At 46.0% G+C, this 16,271-nt stretch overlaps 1 protein-coding gene across 1 annotated transcript in view; it reads right to left on the reverse strand.

The window, feature by feature from the left end:
* Nucleotides 1-106: 106 nt before the first annotated feature.
* The window catches only part of Hacd3 (3-hydroxyacyl-CoA dehydratase 3), a 31,130-nt gene continuing 14,965 nt past the window's right edge, over nucleotides 107-16,271 (reverse strand). The window contains exons 3-11 of the mRNA XM_090358176.1: nucleotides 15,871-15,944; nucleotides 14,476-14,640; nucleotides 13,377-13,428; nucleotides 11,062-11,172; nucleotides 9,019-9,146; nucleotides 6,763-6,875; nucleotides 3,978-4,084; nucleotides 3,418-3,549; nucleotides 107-1,477 (exon numbers count right to left, since the gene is read on the reverse strand). Coding sequence (XP_090214302.1) covers nucleotides 1,401-1,477; nucleotides 3,418-3,549; nucleotides 3,978-4,084; nucleotides 6,763-6,875; nucleotides 9,019-9,146; nucleotides 11,062-11,172; nucleotides 13,377-13,428; nucleotides 14,476-14,640; nucleotides 15,871-15,944 — 959 coding nt within the window. The 3' untranslated portion in view covers nucleotides 107-1,400. The remainder of the gene's footprint in view (nucleotides 1,478-3,417; nucleotides 3,550-3,977; nucleotides 4,085-6,762; nucleotides 6,876-9,018; nucleotides 9,147-11,061; nucleotides 11,173-13,376; nucleotides 13,429-14,475; nucleotides 14,641-15,870; nucleotides 15,945-16,271) is intronic.

Below are 16,271 nucleotides of genomic sequence, written 5' to 3' on the forward strand. Positions count from 1 at the left end.
CTGCAGCAGCTACTTCCATTAGCAGGCTCACCTACCACTGCCTGAACAAAGCACTTTAGTAACCTTCCCAGAACACTTAATCATCTCCAAGCACAAGCAGTTAGGATTTTGATTGTAAATGTTTTAATAGAAATACACAATCACTTTTTCAAGACAGCAATAAGGGGGGAAAGGAGCTTAACACTCACAAAGAATACAGGACTTTGTCACAAGGACTCAACGAATCCACTGCAAAGCTGCTAAAGCCCGATCGCAGAGCCACAGGGCAGCAGGCGTCAATAGAACGAGTGCTGGCAGGAGTGCAGACCACCGAATCCCCTTCAGCACCAGTTTACACTAATGGGTGGCTTAGGTGAGCACAGGCTTCTGGGTTAAGCTCAGTGGAACAAGGCTGACAGATCAGCAAGTCTCCTCCCCCCAAGAACAACGGCTCATCAGGAGAGAGCTACAGCCCTTCCTCCTCGTACAAGTGTTGCTTCTAACACTCTTACCCGCTCTACATGGAATGTATTAGAGGAATTGAATTTTGTTTAGTTTTACCGTAATGTCTAGTGGTTTTCTGCCAGGAATCCTTGTTAAAGGATCAGCTGGTTTGTTCCCAAAGTTCCTGCTCTGTGTCCTACTGCAGACAGGTCAAAAAAGAAAGAGCTAGTGTTTTAACGTTCCAAAAATGCGCTGTGGGTGTCACTTCTCAGATGAAGGGAGGGAGCTGCACTGCCCTCCACTGATGCCTGCCAACGCCGCCACGAATGCTTGTGACCTAACGAGTCTCCACGTTATTTGGCCCCTCTTTCTGCAGCGTTCAGGTTTAGCTAGGAGGGAAGTGATCACTTCTCACAGGTTTCTCTCCACTGCGTCCCTACCCACACAAGTAAGCACTGCAGTGACAGCTGCAGTTAGGCCAACAGATGTCAGGTGTATGGTGCTCCCCAGAAATGTCTGTAATACCCCACTACAAAAGGAACCCTCAGATCCAGTCCTGCCCCAGTCAGTTCCAACAACCTTCTGTAGAGTAATAGTCTTTTTTTTTTTTTCTCCCACAAAAAAGCAATAGCTGACTAGCGTATATCATAACTGCAAGGACGCTTAAAGCCTCGGAGGGCGAGGGCCCTGGAGTCGTCCTGGCGTGTACACAGCGTACTGACAAGAAGCGGCCTGGTGGAGGCTTTGCTGCCATTAAATACACGAGTGAACCTGTTGTCAGAGGTGAGGATGTGCCATGCAAGTCCTACACTAACAATACATCAATTCAGGAAAGTTACAGGGAAAGAAAGATGGACGCACTGAAAATGGGTGTGACCTTAGAAAAAAAAAACAAAAAACTTACACCAGTACAAGATAAAACAGTAAGAATCACAGATGAGGCTCAAACTGGCAAGAAGCTGTTTATCTGATTCTCTTCAGTGGATTTTCTTCTTTTTTTGACCATAGCGCCGCCTGCGCTGTTTATAAAGATGACGAAAATTTATGTACAGCCCTGAGAAAGGAAAACAGGTGGTGAGAAATGCAAATCTTGTCTTTCGTACATGCAAGTTCTGGGGCGGGGCTGCAGTAACTCTCAAGAAAACAGTTCCATTCCTTTTCTCCACATCTTTCTTAAGACCTTTTCCTTTTTACGACATTGCAGATCTACCCATCTGGACAGGTCAGTGCAGACACAGCACACTTCACCCCACATCGCATCAAGCACAGATCAAGATTTTTCTCCTCCTTTGTGCACAGTGAAATGCATTAACTCTCGAGTAAGAAAATAACTTTTACTACAGGGCTACTCAAGCGCAGGTTTTAAGCAACAGTCTAAGAGGTGTAAGGCACTTCTCCTTTTCAGAGTCAGTCACAAATTGTTTCACATGATCACTGAACAGGTTGTAGCTTAGCCTTACCTCAAGTTTTATTTTATAAACTTACTGTGAAAAAAATGAATAGATGTAAAAAAAAAAAAGTGCTCTGACCTATCAAGTACTAATTGATTTTGAAATTAAGATTTACTTTACTTTGAAGAGTAAAAACTATAAAGGAATTACCAACTAAATATACTATTAAAATCTTACTAATAAGTATGCACTAACAGAAACAATATGAAGATATTAAGCTAGTGTGTGCGGATACATCTCTACATCTCTATCCCAATTTCTTTTCTTTTTTTTGGTCAGTTGTGGGGCTTCATTGAACTCTGGGCCTGGTTGCTGTCTCTGAGCTCTTCAACTCAAGGCCACCTCTCTACCACTTGAGCCACAGCACCACTTCTTGTTTTCTGGTTAATTGGAGATAAGGGTCTCACGGACATTCCTGGCCAGGCTGGCTCTGAACTGTGATCCTCAGTCTCAGCCTCTGAGTAGCTAGGTTTACAGGTGTGAGCCACCAGCACCCAGCTCTATCCCAATTTCTATCCCCACTTTTATCTCAAGTGTCTTCCCAACATTTCCTCCACCTTCCCACTTGCCCTGTGCCTTTTTCATGCTGACAGGAATGCTGGACTGCACAGCAAACTATAAGATAAATAACTCCCAATCAGTGTATATCACAAACAAAAGAAGTCTTTCTATCCCACATCCAAAACAGGTTCCCATTTGGGGTTAGAAATTCTTCTGAAATTAATATACTATACTGAAGTAGAAAATAAGGAAATTGGGCTGGGAGTTTGGCCTAGTGGTAGAGTGCTTGCCTGGCATGCACAAAGACCCAGGTTCAATTCCTCAGTACCACAGATACAGAAAAAGCCAGAAGTGGTGCTGTGCCTCACGTGGTAGAGCTCTAGCCTTGAGAAAGCCCAAGGACAGTGCTCAGGCCCCGAGTTCCTGCCCCAGGACTGGCAAAAAAAAAAAATTAACCTTGCTCACCCCTGAGGAACAGGTCTTCTCTCCAGTACCAGGTAGCCAGATCACTAGCTTTCTGACCTGACAGTCTGGGATTCCCGACACTTCCTCCCTATGCGGTCTCCTTCAGCATTGGCTGCCTGGTCTCTGTGGGTCCCCCCTGAGCTTACATTCTGTCTTTGATCATCTGTTCTGGGCTGCCCACATGGAGAGGGGCCACAGTGACCAAAGTAGGCTGAGCGCCCCCCACCCCCTGCCAGCTTAGTTTGACTGGAGTCCCAGGAGAAATCCAGAGCTAGAACCATATGAGACAAGAAAAGTCGACAACTTTTCACTGCTTAATTACACCTTGTGATAAGGTTATGGACCCAGCAATAACTAATACTCAAGCTGCTGTGTGTGTTTCTGCAGCCCAGGCCAGATTCTTTGAAGGCAAAGAGTTTCTAATGTTGTGTGCGGCTGTGGCAGACACTTCTAGTGGGTCTGGTTTTTGTCATATAAATCTTCTCTATGTACTCTTCCAGAAAAAACTAGCTATTAAGGACATCTAAAACTAAACCATTTAACAGGAAAAAGTTTATGTCACAGAGCAAATGCTTACCTAAAAACAACATTATAAGATAAACTTGAAGGAAAAAGGAAAATCGAACTTTCATTTTCACCGGATATGGCAATGTAAAACTGAATCTTCCCGACTCGTTAAACACAGGGATGGACTGGATCACGGAGACAGCTGTAGACAAAGAGAGCTCATCAGGAGCGTGAGACACAGACCCGCCCAGCCCTCGGCGTGAGTACTGATGCTCTGATGCTTCCCCCGCCCCTTTAACACAAAGCTTAGGCCGCTGCTTTCCTCCCCTAGGTCCACTGAGAAAAGTGGGGGCAGGCATAGCACAGGGAGAGGAATCGTCCTCACTGTGTATCAGAATAAAACACACACACCCCCAAGAACCAATGGAGAGCATATCACACATGACCACCAGCTGCCAAATCTTAACACCAGCTGTCCCTGGAACAGCCTGGGAAGACGATGCAAGGAAGAAAACCTGAGAAGGCGAATACCCTAGTTACCAGACCACAAAGCAGACTCAGTTGGCAGAGTCAAAATGACTTCTCTTGAGCCACTGGGCAGCCTTGGAGCCCGGCCCATGAAATCAGTACCTTCCGCCAGGCATCCCAGGGGGTATATGGGAATCCACACGGTATAGCGCAGCCACGTGAGCACCTTCCAGTCCATGTCAACGCACGTGAGCATGTAGAAGGGGTACCTGTTAGGAATGGGGACACCACTGTGAAACCTTCAGCTTCTGCAGGCAACCCTACGGCACCCTGGGTGTATACAGCTCGCCCTGAAATCCTAGCTACTCAGCAGAGGCAGCGCTGAGCACCGCAGCTGGAAGCCAGCCCCAGCAGGGAAGTCCATGAGACACCCAATTAACCAGGAGAAAAGAAAAGGCCGAAATGGAGTTGTGGCTCAAATAGTGAGTGCCAGCTTTGAGTGAAAAAGCTAATGGACAATGCTTAACAGCCCTGAATTCAAGTCCTAATACTACCACACATGTGCACACACACACACACTTCTTCAGAACACAATTTGAATCCTGGCTCTCTACCCACCAACTCTCACCAGGCTACTCTCCCTTTACTGACAAAGTAGAGGTCTGAAGGCAGCTCTGATTAGCATGTGCAGCAAGCCTCTCTTTAGGAGCATGGCGGGGTGGGGGAGGGAGGAGTTGAACTTGAGGCCTCCTACATGTTAGGCAGGTGCTCTACCACTTGAGCTACATTCCCAGACATGCTGGCTTTAGTTTTTCAGGTAGAATTTAGCATTTCTGCCTGGGCTGGTCTCAACACATTGGTCCCTCTGGCTCCATCTTTGCTTGTGTCTGGAATCACAGGTGTTTTCCGCCATGTCCAGCAGCACACTGATTGGAGTGGGATTTGCCAACACTTTGCTCACAGCAAGCTGAGGTCTCACTCCTGTAACTTGTTAGTTAGGAGAATGAAACCCAGAGGATCCCAGTTTGAAGCCAACAAAAACAGCAGGAGAGCTGGACAGGAGACATGGCTTACATGCTAGAGCACCAGCTGTGAGGAAGACACCCACGGAGAGCCTGATGCTCGGCCGGCACCAGTACCCAGGGCTGAGCTTGGGCCTCAACCCACAATCCTCCCAACCTCAGCTTCCTGCACAGCAAGGATTGCAGACAAGAGCCACGACACCCAACCCTAAAAGAATTCATCTACTATCCTTTCTAGTAAGCTGTCTTGACCATTCCAGACAACATGGACTCTTCTTTCAATGGTGCCTTTCTTTAGCCCTTTCCAGTACTTTCCTTGTGGATGGGCCTTGGGTCTTGGATGTGACAAGATCCTATAGTCATTGTTAAGAATGAACATTTTTCTTTTCTTTTTTGGTCAGTTGTGGGGCTTGAACTCTGGGCCTGGGTGTTGTCCCTGAGCTCTTTAGCTCAAGGCTGCCACCCTACTCCTGAAGCCACAGCTTTTTTTCTCGTGGTTAATTGGAGATAAGAGATTCGTGGACTTTAGTGCCCAGCCTGGCTTTGAATCTTGATCCTCAGATCTCAGCCTCCTGAGTAGCTAGGACTACAGGTGTGAGCCATTGGGCCACCCTTTTTCTTATCTTTTTTTCAGATAAAGTCTCTTAATGTGGTCCAGGCTGACTTAGAACTCACCACGTAGCCCAAGCTGTCCTTGAACCTCCAATCCTCCTGCCTCCCTCCTGAATGGTGGGATTACAAGAATGTTTATTTTGTGCCTGATGTGGGTCTTTCATTTCTCTGCTTCTCTTTTGTTCCCTAGTACACAGATTCCAAACACTACTTTAAAACAACCTTCCTCGGGGCCAGGTGTTTGTCCTAGTGGTAGAATGCTTGCATAGTAAGCACAAAGACCTGGGCTCAACTCTTCAGAGCCACATATACAGAAAAAGCAAGAAGTGGTGCTGTGGCTCAAGTGGCAGAGCTCTATCCTTGAGAAAGCCCATACTCTGAGTTCAAGCTCCAGGACTGGCAAAAAAAAAAAAGAAGAAGAAAAAAAATCTGACCCAATTTTGCAGAGCACACTAATATGGCTAAAATTCTCCATATTCTCAGTGGTATAAGGAATCTCAACAAAAGCTGCTGAAGAAGAGATAGCAATAGAGAGGGTTATTCAGAACAAAATATAATATATCCGTGTCTAAAACATGAAACCCTTTGGTGCAATCAACACACACACACACACACACACACACACACACAAGCATAGCTCAAGGGGTACTCTTGTCAGCCACGGGTGTGAGGCCCTGTGGTTAAGCCCCGGCACTAGCACCAAAACAAAACAAGTGATGGGAAGGTGGAAAAGCTCAGTTTGGGGGGGGGAGGGAAGAGTGGGTAACAGCAGGGGGAAGATGGCTGACAAACTGAATGAAGATGAATATGGTGAAAACAGTCCAATCTGCATGGGTGAAAATAACACAGTGGGGGTGGGGAGTGTGGCCTAGTGGTAGAGTGCTTGCCTAGCATGCACCAAGACCGGGGTTGGAGTCCTTGGTACCACATACATAGAAAAACTGGAAGTGGTGCAAGAGGCAGAGGGCTAATCTTGAGGAAAAAGTCTAGGGACAATGCTCAGGCCCTGAGTTCAAGCCACAGGATTGGCAAAAAAGAAAAGGACACAATGAAACTTGCAGCAATTGTTTTAAGGAGGGGGTGCAAGATGGAGGCAAGGTATAGAAGAGATATAATGAAGATACGGTTTACATGCATGCAAATGTCACAGTGAACACCACCACCTCTAAACAACTAATGTATGTTTGTTTTTATTGGAAGAATTCTCCACATCCATAACCTAAACCTAATGAAACTCTGGCCAAGACAGGAAGTCCCTCAAGAAAAGACCTGCTCAGAGAGGGAGAGTCAAACAACCAGGCGTTTGTACTCACCTGAAAATTTCAATCATGCTCCACAAATAAAACACGAAGAAAACCACAGCTTTGTTTTGCATTTCTTCCATGGTGCCAAAGACTATAAACAAAATAAAATTTCTTCCAAGAAACTATTTAAAAAAGACACAAAAGAGAAAAACAAGAAGTTAAAGATATGTATAAGTGCCATATAAATGCTTTATGCTATCTCGCTAAGTGAGAGGACGTAGGAAAACACAGAGTCAACCAGTCTGTTTCTTTCCAGCCTCGGGGTGGATTTAAATACCCATGCCAATCTGGTACTTTTGTATGCCCTGGTACATCACAAATGCCTAATACACACACACACACACACAATTTAAAGAATACTGTCAGCAAACATTTGTGGCTGCCTCTGTGGCCAAGGTAAAGAACTAGACCATGTAACCACTGTCCTGTCACTGCACAGCTTCCTTGGTGGACTGCTGCCTGCGTGTCTACTTCCAAATCCTCTAATGCCTGCAGTTCCTTCCAGTGTGCCAACTTGGCTTTTCTTTAAAACTAGTTCCTGGCCATCTGCTGCTTTCTTTGTTCTTGTTTTTTTTTTAAATGTGGTGTTTTGTTGTTGCTACTCACATTGAATGTCTCATCTCCAAGTAACTGGAGTACAGAAATACCAGCACACTCAGCCTACACCCTCATTTTTATGTTTCAGTTTTAGTGGGTCATGGGGATTGAACTCAAAGCCTGGACACTGTCCCTAAGCTTTCTTAACACTCAGAGCTAGCGCTCTACTATTTAGCGCCACAGAGCCGCTTTCAGTTTTTTGGTGGTTAATTGCAAGTAAGAGTCTCATGGACGTCCCTGCGCAGGCTTTGAATGGTGATCCTCAGATCTCAGCCTCCTCAGCAGCTAGGATTGCAAGCGAGAGCCACCAGCGCCTGGCTAAATCCTCATGTACTTGCATGGTGGTAAAGTACATGTAAAATTTGGGAACTACTTGCAAGTACACAATATAGTGGTGCCAAATGCACACACAAATGCTGTGTGGCCCCTCCATCATCACGTACCATGGGACACACGCACTAACACCATCCACCTCTCCCTGCAGTCCACACAACTCCCCAAGCAGCTGTGTAGGAACTGCATTTCTGAGAGCAGCATGGTCTCCCGAGCCAGCCCCCAGACAGCAGGGGCAGTGCAGGTACTTGCATTCTACCAGCATACTGGTGCTATCCCACTTTTCATTATTTGGAATAAGCTACCACCTTAGTCTTTGGGTTTTTTTCTTTCACGAAATTGCAGAACTTTATCACATCCCCAAATTGTATTTTAACTGGAATTACATTTACTCTATAACACGAGAACAAATATGATACAGAGGCTTATAATTCGAGGAAATGATGTCAGTACTTTTTGTGCTTGCTCTTGTGTTTCAAGGGTCCACTAGTCTTCTCTTCAGATGCATCTAATACAGTTCAAAAACTACCCAACAGCTATGCAAATGAGATTGGTGCATTTTTCATAAATACAGGTTCTGCTCGCTCTTTTCCATTCATTTTTTTTTTTCATTTAGTCTTGTTTCTTGTTCACAGTGACGGTCAGCATTGATGGACGGCAGAAGCTAGGGACACACTACGTAGAGGACGCAGACCACACCAGGGCCCTAGCTGGGGCCTAATGGAGTGTGATTGCATAGCTATGAACCAGGCAAGCATTTAGACGCCATATTCCTGGCAGCCAGCGGCAAAGGAAACCAAACAGGTATGTAAGTGGGGGAAAGTCACAGTCCAGGAACAAGAGCTCCTCCATCTACCCAGAGACTCAGGGTAGGAGATTTTTCTGTTCCTGTTTGCTTTAAAGTCTTTTTTATATTTTGGTGAGAAGCTTTTTTTTTTTTTTTTGCCCAACCCAGGGCTTGAACTCAGGGCCTGAATTCTGTCTCTGAGCTTCTTTGTGCTCAAAGGTAGCATTCTACTATGTGAGCTAAGGTGCCATCACTGGCTTTTTTTTTTTTTTTTCCTTTTGAGTAGTTTATTGGTGGTAAGAATCTCACAGGGGCTTTTCTGCCCAGGCTGGCTTTGATCCACGATCCCCAGATCTCAGCCTCCTAAGTAATTAGGATTACCGGCACCCAGCTAGAAAAGTGCTGTTTGTAATTTTACAATCTCTAGAGGAGAAAAGGCATATATATGCCAAGTGCTGGCGGCTAATAACTGAGATGGAGCACTGACACATGTACAAGATCCATACTGAAATCATTCATTCCTGCCCTCCAACTCCACTGCTCAGTACCTGGAGGAGAGAAGGCAACACTGGCGAGCTAGTGACTCCAATCGTGGCATTGATGGTTTCCACAAGCGACAACATCTGGCAGAAATACATCATGTCGGCCACCGAGTGGAAAGTGTCATGGAAGGACTCTGTGGGCACAGATGCAGGATAAGGGTAACCCAATGAGTAAAGTTCAACCAGTGTTCTAGTCCTCATAAAATAATTATATATAGCATCATTAACTTCCTAAGGACTCATCCCTAAAGTGCACAAATTATACTTTAACGACTGGATCCATTAGGCCAATTATCTTTCCAGAGTGTACTGTTTCATGCTACCACAGATTAAACCCATATTCAAACTGGCACTGGTAGGTCACACTGGGAATCCTAGCTACTCAGAAGGCCGAGATCTGAAGATCATGGTTTGAAGCCAGCCTGAGCAGGAAAGTCTGTGAGACTCTTAGCTCCAATTAATCACAAAGAAAGCCAGGAGTGGTGCTGTAGCTCAAGTTTTAGCATGGATAGCCTTGTGCAAAAGGAGCTTAGGGACAGCACCCAGGACCAGACTCCAAGGTCCAGGACCAGGACCGGTAAAAAAACAAAACATAACATCATATTCAATTAGCATGTAAGTACCTTTTAAGACTTGTAAACCTTTCTCTAGCCTGGCACCAGTGGCTCACAACTATAAATGCTAGCTACTCAAGAGGCTGAGATTGAGGTTAGGAAAGTTTATAAGATTCTTGTGCCCAATTAACCACCAAAAGCTAAGCTAAATAGTAAACATAAAAGTAGCTAACTAATTTAAGGAAGATTGGAAAACTAGAAAAAACAGAGGTACTGGTATAAGGAGTGACCTCTGCTCCCTTATTATTCGTATTTCCATGTATTTCTTCCTAGTCTCTTTTTTCTATCCTCTTGTAGTTACAAAATTATAATAACCTTACATATATGACTGTACAGTTTGTGTTCTAGATGTTTCAATATTCTAAAGGCTGGGGGCGGGACTTCCCAACATGTGGGAAGCATAGCAACAAGTTTGTTCAAAGGACGCTTGAGCTAACTGTGACTCACTTCTTATAAACTGCAGGCTGGAAATTGTAGCAAGGAGGATGAAAGAGTCAACAGGACTTTTCTTCCTTTTCTTGGTGGTACTACAGTTTGAATTCAGAGCCTTCTATTTGCTAATTGGGTGCTACATGACTTCAGGCTACATGGCCTTTTGTGCTTTCGCTTTATTTATTTATTTATCTATTTATTTATTTATTTATTGCCAGTCCTGGGCTTGAGCTCAGGGCCTGAGCACTGTTCTTGGACTTTCTCAAGGCTAGAGCTCTACCACTTGAGCCACAGCACCACTTCTGGCTTTTTTCTATGTATGTGGTACCGAGGAATTGAACCTGGGTCTTCATGTATGCTAGGTAACCCTTTAGTTATTTTTTTGACATAGGATATCATGTTTTTGCCCAAGCTGACCTGGACCACACCTGCTACCACCCCCCGGCTATTATTGTTGAGATTTGGGGGGCTTTAATTAATTTCCGTCCAGATCGACCTGTACTGATCTTTTTCCTTTTCCTGTCATTTTTTTTTGGGGGGGGCAGTACTGAATGCCCAGGACTTGGTCCCTTGTACTTGCTAGGCAGGCACTCTACCACTTGAACCCCAACTGTTTTTTAGAGTTTGCATTTTCTATATATTTATAGTTCTCACCATATACATACATTACAAAATAAAATTTAAGCCTCCCCTCTCCCTCAAATCTCTGCCCCTGGAACAGCTAGGATCACATGCCCGAGCCACTGTGCCCAGTGGATAGGTTTAGAACCTACTGGCAGACGTGAAATCTCTAGGCCTGTTTCCTTGCTTGTTACATGGAAGAATGGTGGCCTGTTTTGTGAGGCCAAGGGAACTGAGCACTGTGAACGCACCATGAGAGGCGGGAAGCGCTATGCAAAGCCAGGGTTGCCATTCATTTCAAAGGCACAAAGTGCTGCGGGGGTGACCAGTGGGCCAGACTACGGAGGAAGGGAAAGTGGCTCTGAGGCGATGTGATACCTGCCTTTTCCAAAGATGAGGAACCGCACTGTCAAGTTGACAAAGATCCAGGCGAACCCCAGGAACTGCACGAGGTTGTACATGAACAGGTAACCCTTCTTCAAGCTTGTGAGAGCTGAAAAGCAAAGCAACGCGGTGAGCTGGAACCGCAATGGTCACAGAGAGGAGCTGTCTGTGGGTAGACAACTTCATCCCTTCCCAACTCCACAAGCCCAGGAGAAAGGCATTCCCCCCAGCACGAAACCCTGACCCCTGAGGCGGCATCACGGAGCAGAAACAACGCCAAGGTCACGCAAGTCACTGGCTCCAAGAAGCAGAACCAGTAAACACTTGCTCATCTACTCCCTGAGGCAATCATGAGGTGAACAGCGAGTGTGCCGGGCCCTGGTGAGGAGCCTGGCTGGGGTACGAAAGCGAACGCCTTCCATTGCCAAGCCACAGTGCATGCTGGAGAGCCACCAGGAAAGTCTTGAAAGGTTCAAGGTGGAAAGAGGCCAGTGGGCTGGAGTAGCAGGCCCCCGGCAGGTGTGTGTGGCTTGGCTGGTATCTGATCTGGGCCGTGCCACATAAGCAGGATGAGAACACCACCAAAGGAGGATCATTTCACACGGAGGCACTGAGGGTCGTGAAGGAAAAGGACACTGAAGGTTGTGAAGGTTCAGCTGACTACAGAGTGAAGGGAGAAGGGAATTCAAGAAGGGGAAAAGGAAAAGACAGTCCTCAAGAACAGGCCTGAGGCTGGGTCTCCATGGCTCTTGCCTGTAATTCTACTACCAAACTGAGATCTGAGGATCACAGTTGGAAGCCAGCCAGAATGAGAAAGTCTATGAGAGCCTAATCGCCAATTAACTAGCAAAAAAGCCCGAAGTAAAGCTGTGGCTCAAGCAGAATGCCATCCTTGAATGAGAAAAGTAAAGGGCACTGCCCAGGCCCTGAGTTCAAGCACCAGTACCAGCTCAAAAAAAAAAAAAAAAACCAAACTTGGGGCCGGGAGTTTGGCCTAGTGGTTAAACTGCTTGCCTAGCATGCATGAAGACCCGGGTTCGATTCCTCGGTACCACATACATAGAAAAAAGCCGGAAGTGGTAGAGGCTCAAGTGGAAAAAAAAAAAAAAACTTTTCTTCTTCCTTATATAGCATGCCAGGTAAGTGTCAAGTGCCACAAAACTTGAACAAAGGAAGTAGCATTGTGGCTCAAAGTGGTAAAGCACTAGCTTTGAGCTGAAGAACTTAGGGACAGTGCCCAAGCCCAGAGTTCAAGCCCCACAACTGACAAAAAAAATTATTTTTTAACTATTAGCTGGGCAGGGTGGCTCACGCCTATAATCCTAGCTACTCAGGAGGCTAAGATCTGAGGATCACAGTTCAAAGCAAGCCCAGGCACAAAAGACCAAGAGACTCTTATCTCCAATTAATCACTAGAAAATAGGAAGTGGGGCTGTGGTTCCACCCAGCCCCAGAGTTCAAGCCCCATGACCAAAAAAACCCCAAAAACTTGAGCAAAGGGGAAGTTGAAGAACCTCATTTCATTTCTTTCTGCTGTTCAGAGATAGTTCTTCACAGCCAATGCAAGCTTGCCATTAAACATCATCTCCTGACCTCCTCCAGGCAGTCCCTAATGGATTCATCAGCCCGTGCTGTGCAGGTAGCACGAATGTATGAACAGCTGAAGATTTTCACCTGTGCACCTAAATAACACCTGTACTTCAGAGCTTCCTGCTTAGAACTGGTTGGATAGACAGATACAGATCTTTTTCATTTTTTATATTATCTTTAAAATAGTTATAAAAAGGGCTTCAACTCCATATGTTAGTTTATGCAGTCTGCGCTGTGGCACCCCTTCCATAATTCTCTCGTGTCTCCCAACCCCACTAACCCCTCAATTTACCTGGTTCTGCTTTTGTACATATATACACTGAATACTGTGACTGTGTTTGCCATACTTCCTCTCTCCATTCCTCTACCTCTCCCCTTGGCCTTACCATCCCTACAAGAATGGATCTGGGGTGATTTTTTTGTTTATTTGGTTTTTGGTTTTGGCCAGTCCTGGAGCTTGAACTCAGGGCCTGGGCTCTGTCTCTGAGCCTCTCTGTGTTTAAGGCTAGCCCTCTACCACTTAAGGCACAGCACCACTTCCAGCTTTTTCTATTTATATGGTACTAAGGAATTGAACCCAGAGCTTCTGAGATGGATGTGCACAGCTTAGATGTCAGACATAAAGGACTTGTAATACACACACCCAAACATTCTCTGTCACCCCCCCACCCCACCTCTGACAGCAGCTGACCAGTAGTTACACTCCCAGCAATGGATACCTACTTTCAGGGGAGCCTTCACTTTCCAGCCGGAGTTTATTTAAGCGTTCTTCTTCCTAGAAAGTAAGACAGAAATTTCTCAAGGACACAGGTTAGCATTCCCAGATGCCTGAAAAGGCTCATTTGCTGGGTGACGGATTTGACTCCCTTAAGCCACCTCCTCCAACTGTGTGTGTGTTCCACTCACTGAGAAAAAGGACCCAACTCCTGAGATGAAAAGCCTGACCTAGCCAGCACCCTGTGCCATGCCAATCCTACCTCCTGAGAAGGCGGATAGCTGAGGAGCTCAGTTCAGAGGTAGGCAGGAAAGTCCGTAAGACTCTTATCTCTAACCACCAAAAAAGCAAGAAGTGGAGTATCGTTCAGGTGGTAGAGTGCTACCACAAAACCTTAGGCACAGCACCCCAGTGTTAGGTCCACCTGGAAGAAAGGACTTCCCTTGACTCTCTCCCCCTGCACCCTGGAAATCCCTGCCCAGCACCTCTAACCCTGGCAACTGACCTGCCGGGGGGCAGTGGGAGGTCCCCTAGACTGAGGTATTTCCCCATCCTCCGAGATCACATCCACTTCCGCTGTGGCCACACCTCTCCCCCTATGTAAGCTCTCACTTTCGCCATAAGTTCTTCTTGTTGTACTGACTCCATCTTTGGGCGCTAGGAGGTCTGCTTTCTCCTCACACAATAAACCCTCTTCTCCTGAACTGCCTGGAGTTTCCTCTCGGCAGACTTTACACCCAGGACCAACCATATATCTGTACATATAGATATAGATATATTTTTTGTAGGTCATGGGGCTTGAACTCTGGGTCTGGGAGCTGTCCCTGAGCTCTTCTGCTCAAAGCTACCACCCTACCCCTTGAGCCGCAACACTACTTCCTGTTTTCTAGTGATTAATTGGCAATTAAGAGTCTCAGTTCTTTAGTGCCTGGACTGGCCTTGAACTGCAATCCTCAGATTTCAGCCTCCTGAATAAATAAATACATTTTAAAAGGTCCAAGTCCTTAAAGGAACTGTGCTTTCATCTCCATCCTATTGGACTCTTAGAGGAACTTGAATTCCTCAGGTCTCTACCTTCAATGTCAAGGTTCTGGAGTCCTTACTAACCTTGGCTCTGAGTTCCATTTCCGCATCCGATTCATCCAGCCAGCGATCAAAGTCAGGGGCCAAAAACAGTGGACGCTTCTCCTGCTTGGTGAGTCTCTCCCACCACTGACTCACTTTCTTCTGTACAGTAATGTTCACCTGTCTCTGAGTCAGTCTGTAAACCGGCTAGAACAGAAAGTGAGGACGTTAGAATGCTTCTCCCCCTTGCTAGCGTGGCACCACTGAGGAGCTGTGCAGTGTGCTTGCTCCCCGCTTCCTTCCTTCTCTGGTCTTGCAATGCAGACAGAAAAAGCTAGACCAAGGTCAGGAGTGTGGCCTAGTGGTAGAGTGCTTGCCTAGCATGCAAAAGCCCTGGGGTACCACCGACACAGAAAAGCCAGAAGTGGTGCTGTGGCTCAAGTGATAGAGTACCAGTCTTGAGAAAGCCCAAAGACAGTGCCCAGGCCCTGGCAAAAGAATAAAATAAACACACACACCCCAAAGGCTGGCACAGTGAAGAGCTCGCCAGCAGAGGTGTCTCTCTGACCCTGTTCCAGCTCTTTCTGTGCTTAGGCTCTCCGTTGTCTCTGAGACAAGCCCTGTGACAGGTTCCCTTGCTTGTGCCAGGGCTACCAGTACTGTCTCAAAACTTCTGCATGGGGAGATCAGTAAGCTCAGAGCCAAGAAAACCCAGAAACTGATATACACCATCTACTAAATTTTTCGCTGCATACTTGAGAGGCTCCTCCAGCCTCTGAAAAAAAGAGAAACTTCATTTACATTTCAGTATTTGTCATTTTTTTACAGATCAGCCATTTTAGGGTCAGGAGTTTGGCCTAGTGGTAAAAGTGCCTACCTACCATACAAGAAGACCTGGGTTCGATTCTTCCGTACCCCACACATAGAAAAAGCCAGTGGTAGTTCTAGCCTTGAGAAAGCCCAAGGACAGTGTGCTCAGGCCCTGAGTTCAAGCCCCAGGACTGGCAAAATAAAAAAATAAAAAAGATCAAGCATTGTAGCACTTTCTGACTGCTACTGTAGCTTCTATTCCTATGTAGAGCTATATAGAGCAGAGAAAGCAACTCCTGTGCTCTTAAGAGGGGCCGCGCTCCGCTGCCATCACTGAAAGCAGAAGAGCAGAGCTGGAAGGGACCACAGAGATCAGGTCACCCAGTCATCTCCACGCCAAGAACTCAAAGAAATGATGGCTAGCAAATTTGCTAGCAAATGGCAAATCCCAGATCTAACTTAGGTCCAATGCATCCATTCCTCCACAACTAAAACCTGTTTTTTGGAACTTCATTGTTCCCCTTTGGTTTTTTATCTCCTCTCCCACCGTTCCTGCCCCTCACTGCACTACAACTGCCAATATTCACTGCATAACAAGGGCGGAACGTGAGAAAGGAAAGCTCATACCTCTGGCTTCACCAGGTCTAAGAATTCCAGGTGAAATTCATAGACGTTGTCTCCTTTGGCCCCATGCCCCTGGGCTATATGGAAAAGAAACATGGGTTACTATGAACTTGAGCAAGGCAAGGCTAACCAAAGGCTATCACAGTACAGTTCTTCCAATACTGTACAAATATTAATGGTTCCTGTTGAAAGGCACAGGAGCTTAGGAGCAGATACTCAGCAAGTAGATAAGCCAAAAGTCTGGGCAAAACTTTATCTCCCTAAGTCCTGTGGAATTTTGATCTTCCAGTGCAGGCTGGGTATAGTAAACAGGCGAGAGAAAGATTATAAAAAGGAAAGCCAAAGGTGACACATACATAAATTTTTCATGTGTACTCTGGTTCTAAATCCTATAGAGAAAAATC

This window comes from Megascapheus bottae, chromosome 25 (assembly GCF_031878675.1).
Source record: "Megascapheus bottae isolate mThoBot1 chromosome 25, mThoBot2.hap1, whole genome shotgun sequence".
NCBI classification, from domain to species: domain Eukaryota; kingdom Metazoa; phylum Chordata; class Mammalia; order Rodentia; family Geomyidae; genus Megascapheus; species Megascapheus bottae.